Here is an 8,140-nt window from a genome sequence, read left to right as displayed (position 1 = left end):
TACTTGTGTTTGTCATTGACCATAATTATTGTTGACTTCTCGTGAGGTGACTGCCCACCGTCCCCTCAAGTGAAAACATATCAAACTTACTGCTATATAGCAGTAAAATTTCAACTAAAATTTTGACTTGTACAGATAAGGCCACATCTCTTCCTCTTTTATTATTCAAGCAATTCAAGACTGAAAAACTGAAAATATCGTGTCATTTTCCAAAATCAAGATGTTACAAGTTGATAATTATTGATTGGGTTCAGAATGTGAAACTTCTTGATTAAGTTGTTCTTATCATCATCACTTCCCAAGTAAAGTTTCAACTCAGATGAGAGAAGAATATCAGTGATTACTGGGGTTCATCATCTGCATATTTAAGATATTATTTTACCAAAGTAAGTATCATAAGAAAATTAGTTATAACATTATTCATGGAGCAGTATTGAACAGGTAATGAAGCAATCATTTTAGCTGCATGCTAGCAATTTTTGGTTATGCCTTTGTTACAGCTGAATGCATATCATTTAAATTTTAGTGCTATTCATGATGTTAAGATTGGTGACCATTGTGGGACATCAAGTTTCCTGGGCCGCTATCCTAAAAAAAAAAATATTTTATGATGCAGATTCATAAATCCCAACACAGTTAAAGGGCAGTTTAAAGAAAGGCATGCAAATCAACAGACCACTGGGTCCTTTCGAAGCAGTTATGATAATGGAGAAGATCAGAAATGAAAAGAGTAATGTAGAGTGTTAAAAGAAAAAAAAAAGATTTGAGAAATACCTGTAAACCATGAATGTATGTAAGCAGGCGCAAATAATAATGTCTTAAACTTATTAAAGTATTTGTCATCATATATTTTAGGGAGAATAAAAAGATGTTCTGGAAGGAGGTAAATAAAGTGCGTAAGACAAGGGAGCAAATGGGAACTTCAGTGAAGGGCGCAAATGGGGTGATAACAAGTAGTGGTGATGTGAGAAGGAGATGGAGTGAGTATCTTGAAGGTTTGTTGAATGTGTTTGATGATAGAGTGGCAGATATAGGGTGTTTTGGTCGAGGTGGTGTGCAAAGTGAGAGGGTTAGGGAAAATGATTTGGTAAACAGAGAAGAGGTAGTGAAAGCTTTGCGGAAGATGAAAGCCGGCAAGGCAGCAGGTTTGGATGGTATTGCAGTGGAATTTATTAAAAAAGGGGGGTGACTGTATTGTTGACTGGTTGGTAAGGTTATTTAATGTATGTATGACTCATGGTGAGGTGCCTGAGGATTGGCGGAATGCGTGCATAGTGCCATTGTACAAAGGCAAAGGGGATAAGAGTGAGTGCTCAAATTACAGAGGTATAAGTTTGTTGAGTATTCCTGGTAAATTATATGGGAGGGTATTGATTGAGAGGGTGAAGGCATGTACAGAGCATCAGATTGGGGAAGAGCAGTGTGGTTTCAGAAGTGGTAGAGGATGTGTGGATCAGGTGTTTGCTTTGAAGAATGTATGTGAGAAATACTTAGAAAAGCAAATGGATTTGTATGTAGCATTTATGGATCTGGAGAAGGCATATGATAGAGTTGATAGAGATGCTCTGTGGAAGGTATTAAGAATATATGGTGTGGGAGGAAAGTTGTTAGAAGCAGTGAAAAGTTTTTATCGAGGATGTAAGGCATATGTACGTGTAGGAAGAGAGGAAAGTGATTGGTTCTCAGTAAATGTAGGTTTGCGGCAGGGGTGTGTGATGTCTCCATGGTTGTTTAATTTGTTTATGGATGGGGTTGTTAGGGAGGTAAATGCAAGAGTTTTGGAAAGAGGGGCAAGTATGAAGTCTGTTGGGGATGAGAGAGCTTGGGAAGTGAGTCAGTTGTTGTTCGCTGATGATACAGCGCTGGTGGCTGATTCATGTGAGAAACTGCAGAAGCTGGTGACTGAGTTTGGTAAAGTGTGTGGAAGAAGAAAGTTAAGAGTAAATGTGAATAAGAGCAAGGTTATTAGGTACAGTAGGGTTGAGGGTCAAGTCAATTGGGAGGTGAGTTTGAATGGAGAAAAACTGGAGGAAGTGAAGTGTTTTAGATATCTGGGAGTGGATCTGGCAGCGGATGGAACCATGGAAGCGGAAGTGGATCATAGGGTGGGGGAGGGGGCAAAAATTCTGGGGGCCTTGAAGAATGTGTGGAAGTCGAGAACATTATCTCGGAAAGCAAAAATGGGTATGTTTGAAGGAATAGTGGTTCCAACAATGTTGTATGGTTGCGAGGCGTGGGCTATGGATAGAGTTGTGCGCAGGAGGATGGATGTGCTGGAAATGAGATTTTTGAGGACAATGTGTGGTGTGAGGTGGTTTGATCGAGTGAGTAACGTAAGGGTAAGAGAGATGTGTGGAAATAAAAAGAGCGTGGTTGAGAGAGCAGAAGAGGGTGTTTTGAAGTGGTTTGGGCACATGGAGAGAATGAGTGAGGAAAGATTGACCAAGAGGATATATGTGTCGGAGGTGGAGGGAACGAGGAGAAGAGGGAGACCAAATTGGAGGTGGAAAGATGGAGTGAAAAAGATTTTGTGTGATCGGGGCCTGAACATACAGGAGGGTGAAAGGAGGGCAAGGAATAGAGTGAATTGGAGCGATGTGGTATACCGGGGTTGACGTGCTGTCAGTGGATTGAATCAAGGCATGTGAAGCATCTGGGGTAAACCATGGAAAGCTGTGTAGGTATGTATATTTGCGTGTGTGGACGTATGTATATACATGTGTATGGGGGGGGGTTGGGCCATTTCTTTCGTCTGTTTCCTTGCGCTACCTCGCAAACGCGGGAGACAGCGACAAAGTATAATAAAAAATAATATTAAAGGAATAGTGGTTCCAACAATGTTATATGGTTGCGAGGTATGGGCTATAGATAGGTCAGGTTGTGCGGAGGAGGGTGGATGTGTTTGAAATGAAATGTTTGAGAACAATATTTGGTGTGAGGTGGTTTGATCGAGTAAGTAACGAAAGGGTAAGACAGATGTGTGGTAATAAAAAGAGTGTGGTTGAGAGAGCAGAAGAGGGTTTATTGAAATGGTTTGGTCACATGGAGAGAGTGAGTGAGGAAAGATCAACAAAGAGGATATATGTGTCAGAGGTGGAGGGAACGAGAAGTCGGAGACCAGATTGGAGGTGGAAGGATGGAGTGAAAAAGATTCTGAGCGATCGGGGCCTGAAAATGCAGGAGGGTGAAAGGTGTGCAAGGAATAGAGTGAACTGGAACGATGTGGTATACTGGGGTCAACCTGCTGTCAATGGATTGAACCAGGGCATGTTAAGCGTTTGGGGTAAACCATGGAAAGTTTTGTGGGGCCTGGATGTGGAAAGGGAGCTGTGGCTTCGGTGCATTATACATGACAGCTAGAGACTGACTGTGAACAAATGTGGCCTTTGTTGTCTTTTCCCAGCACTAACTCGCACGAGTACGGGGGAAGGGGGTTGTCATTTCATGTGTGGCGGGATGGCGACGGGAATGAATAAAGGCAGCAAGTATGAATTATGTACATGTGTATATATGTATATGTCTGTGTATGTATATATATGTATATTTTGAAATGTACAGGTACATATATGTGCGTGTGTAGAAGTGTATGTATATACATGTGTATGTGGGTGGGTTGGGCCATTCTTTTGTCTGTTTCCGTGCGCTACCTCGCAAACGCGGGAGACAGCAAAGCAATGTAGCATCATTTATAGACTGAACCATCCCCTTGAGGGAGTTCCTGGAGTGAACGGGCATCAGATCTATGGACAGAATAGCACATCCCCTGCACAAAGCAGGGGAAAGGAGTATTACTAGTACAAACTGTGTTCAAATACATAATTTCTAATTATTTGGAACCTAGTTTTGATAGTAAATATAACAAGATTAACTTTTTTTTATATTTTATTTTGGAATGCCTCTATGTACTTCCTGAAATCTGGGAAGCAAGTTTCACTGCATATTTTCCATTCAGTGGGAATCACATAGCATAACTTTCTTTCTTAGGCATAACCAATGGTAAAACACACGATTTTGGTATTAATTAATTAACAGCACATAATCAGTAACAAAAATGAATTGAGCAGTAACTAAGCAATGGATTAATTTCTTAAAAATCATAAAATTAAGCAACTCACCAGTAGGCAGTATCTACTTGAGTGCCAACATATACATACAGTTTCTTTGTGCACCTCTTGTAATGCTTTGAAGCATGCAAAGACCATTTTAATTAATCAAACAATGGATTTATATATGGCACAAATTGAACTTTAACTCAAGCGGAGATCTGACACTGACTGCTCCAGACTCTGGAAAGAAAGATAGTATCATATTTCATAAGATTCATCTTTATTTGAAGAACACAGACCAGATGCAAATTAATATAAGTAATGGAAGGGAGTAAGCTAATGAGCAAATGCAACAAATATACTAATGAATGGAGAGGGCCCAGTAAATCAATGATTTTTTTTCATCAAACAGTTTATACATACAGCATCTTGACAATTACCACTCCTATTGTTAGAGAAACAATTTTATCAAACTTTTATCCTTGCAAAAAAATACACCCCCAAGACAGGGATTTCATAGCTACAGGAAAACTTTCTTTCTTTCTTTTAAACTATTCGCCATTTCCCGCGTTAGCGAGGTAGCGTTAAGAACAGAGGACTGGGCCTTTTTTGGAATATCCTCACCTGGCCCCCTCTGTTCCTTCTTTTGGAAAATTAAAAAAAAAACGAGAGGGGAGGATTTCCAGCCCCCCACTCCCTCCCCTTTTAGTCGCCTTCTACGACACGCAGGGAATACGTGGGAAGTATTCTTAATCCCCTATCCCCAGGGATATACAGGAAAACTATATACATCTATTTGTTTATCTCTTTATAAAAATCACCCACAGCCAATTTTTCTTAAAGGGTTCTGGAGTAAACCATAACTTTCTGCAGCCAAAGGCTGAGCTTTTTTCAGGAGCAGGGAAATGTGGACTCCTTTGGAATGAAAAGTTTTTTAACAAGACTACACTCCCAATGATACAGACTTGCCAGGGGTTACTTTTCATTCATGGAGTAACCTCTTGCAGGCAGAGCATTGTAACACCAAACAATTTATTCATTTATCATTTTATTATACATAATCGCTATTTCCTGTATCAGCGAGGCAGTGCCAGGATACAGAAGAATGGCTCATCCATTCAATATACACACACACACACACATATATATATATATATATATATATATATATATATATATGATAGAGTTGATAGAGATGCTCTGTGGAAGGTATTAAGAATATATGGTGTGGGAGGCAAGTTGTTAGAAGCAGTGAAAAGTTTTTATCGAGGATGTAAGGCATGTGTACGTGTAGGAAGAGAGGAAAGTGATTGGTTCTCAGTGAATGTAGGTTTGCGGCAGGGGTGTGTGATGTCTCCATGGTTGTTTAATTTGTTTATGGATGGGGTTGTTAGGGAGGTGAATGCAAGAGTTTTGGAAAGAGGGGCAAGTATGAAGTCTGTTGGGGATGAGAGAGCTTGGGAAGTGAGTCAGTTGTTGTTCGCTGATGATACAGCGCTGGTGGCTGATTCATGTGAGAAACTGCAGAAGCTGGTGACTGAGTTTGGTAAAGTGTGTGAAAGAAGAAAGTTAAGAGTAAATGTGAATAAGAGCAAGGTTATTAGGTACAGTAGGGTTGAGGGTCAATTCAATTGGGAGGTGAGTTTGAATGGAGAAAAACTGGAGGAAGTGAAGTGTTTTAGATATCTGGGAGTGGATCTGGCAGCGGATGGAACCATGGAAGCGGAAGTGGATCATAGGGTGGGGGAGGGGGCGAAAATTCTGGGAGCCTTGAAGAATGTGTGGAAGTCGAGAACATTGTCTCGGAAAGCAAAAATGGGTATGTTTGAAGGAATAGTGGTTCCAACAATGTTGTATGGTTGCGAGGCGTGGACTGTGGATAGAGTTTTGCGCAGGAGGATGGATGTGCTGGAAATGAGATGTTTGAGGACAATGTGTGGTGTGAGGTGGTTTGATCGAGTAAGTAACGTAAGGGTAAGAGAGATGTGTGGAAACAAAAAGAGCGTGGTTGAGAGAGCAGAAGAGGGTGTTTTGAAATGGTTTGGTCACATGGAGAGAATGAGTGAGGAAAGATTGACCAAGAGGATATATGTGTCGGAGGTGGAGGGAACGAGGAGAAGAGGGAGACCAAATTGGAGGTGGAAAGATGGAGTGAAAAAGATTTTGTGTGATCGGGGCCTGAACATGCAGGAGGGTGAAAGGAGGGCAAAGAATAGAGTGAATTGGAGCGATGTGGTATACCGGGGTTGACGTGCTGTCAGTGGATTGAATCAAGGCATGTGTATGGGGGTGGGTTGGGCCATTTCTTTCGTCTGTTTCCTTGCGCTACCTCGCAAACGCGGGAGACAGCGACAAAGCAAAAAAAAAAAAGAAAAAAAAATATATATATATATATTATCCCTGGGGATAGGGGAGAAAGAATACTTCCCATGTATTCCCTGCGTGTCGTAGAAGGCGACTAAAAGGGAAGGGAGCGGGGGGCTGGAAATCCTCCCCTCTCGTTTTTTTTTTTTTTTTTTTTTTTTTCCCCCAAAAGAAGGAACAGAGAAGGGGGCCAGGTGAGGGTATTCCCTCAAAGGCCCAGTCCTCTGTTCTTTTTTTTTTTTTTTTTTTTTTTTTTTTTTTTTTTTTTTTTTCCAAAAGAAGGAACAGAGGAGAGGTCCAGGTGAGGATATTCCCTCAAAGGCCCAGTCCTCTGTTCCTAACGCTACCTCGCTATTGCGGGAAATAGCGAATAGTATGAAAAAAAAAAAAAAAAAAAAAAAAAAAATATATATATATATATATATATATACACATAAATGCACATATACATACATATACATATCAACATAAAGAGACACAGACGTATACATACATACACTTGTACTTATTCATACTTGCTTGCCTTCAATCCATTCCTGTCACTACCCCACCCTACAGGAAACAGCATTGCTGCCCCCGGCTTCAGCAAGGTAGCACCAGGAAAACAGATAAAAAAGACCACATCCGTTCACACTTAGTCTCTAGCTGTCATGTGTAATGCACTGGAACCACAGCTCCCTATCCACATCCAGGCCCAACAGACCTTTCCATGGTTTACCCCAGACGCTTCATATGCCCTGGTTCAGTCCAGTGACAGCACGTCAACCCCGGTATACCGCATTGTTCCAATTTACTCGTTTCCTAACATGCCTCTCTCCCTCCTCAATGTTCAGGCCCTGATTGCTCAAAATATATATATTATATTATTATATTTTGTCGCTGTCTCCCGCATTAGCGAGGTAGCACATGGAAACAGAAGAAAGAATGGCCCAACCCACCCACATACACATGTATATACATAAACACCCATACACACACATATACGTACCTATACATTTCAACATAAACATATACATACACAGACATATACATATATACACACGTACATATTTATACATGCAGTCTTCATCCATTCCCACCGCCATCCCACCACACATGAAATGGCACCCCTCTCTCCTCGCATGTGTGCAAGGTAGCGCTAGGAAAAGACAACAAAGGCCACTTTCGTTCACACTCAGTCTCTAGTTGTCATGTGTAATGCACCAAAACCACAGCTCCCTTTCCACATCCAGGCCCCACAAAATTTTCCTTGGTTTACCTCAGACGTTTCACACACCCTGGTTCCATCCATTGACAACATGTCAACCCCAGTATACCACATCGTTCCAATTCACTCTATTCCTTGCATGCCTTTCATCCTCCTGTATGTTCAGGCCCCGATTGCTCAAAATCTTTTTTACTCCATCCTTCCACCTCCAATATGACCTACCACTTCTTGTTCCCTCTAACTCTGACAAATATATCCTCTTTGTTGATCTTTCCTCACTCATTCTCTCCATGTAACCAAACCATTTCAATACACCCTCTTCTGCTCTCTCAACCACACTCTCTTTATTATCACACATCTCTCTTACCCTTTCATTACTTACTCGATCAAACCACCTCACACCGCATATTGTCTTTAAACATTTAATTTCCAACACATCCACCCTCCTCCGCACAACCCTATCTATAGCCCAAGCCTCGCAACCTATAACATTGTTGGAACCACTATCCTTCAAACATACTCG

General features: G+C 41.1%; 1 protein-coding gene across 2 annotated transcripts in view; it reads right to left on the bottom strand.

Annotated features, from left to right (window-relative positions):
• Positions 1-3,864: 3,864 nt before the first annotated feature.
• Arpc1 (Actin-related protein 2/3 complex, subunit 1A) overlaps positions 3,865-8,140 on the bottom strand; it is a 34,193-nt gene continuing 29,917 nt past the window's right edge. For both annotated transcript variants that reach the window (XM_071684373.1, XM_071684372.1), the window contains exon 10: positions 3,865-4,286. In XM_071684373.1, coding sequence (XP_071540474.1) covers positions 4,248-4,286 — 39 coding nt within the window. In that variant the 3' untranslated portion in view covers positions 3,865-4,247. The remainder of the gene's footprint in view (positions 4,287-8,140) is intronic.

This window comes from Panulirus ornatus, chromosome 38 (assembly GCF_036320965.1).
Source record: "Panulirus ornatus isolate Po-2019 chromosome 38, ASM3632096v1, whole genome shotgun sequence".
Classification (NCBI taxonomy): Eukaryota; Metazoa; Arthropoda; class Malacostraca; order Decapoda; family Palinuridae; genus Panulirus; species Panulirus ornatus.
Note: the sequence above shows the minus strand (reverse complement) of the source record. Positions and strands in the feature narration are given on the sequence as shown.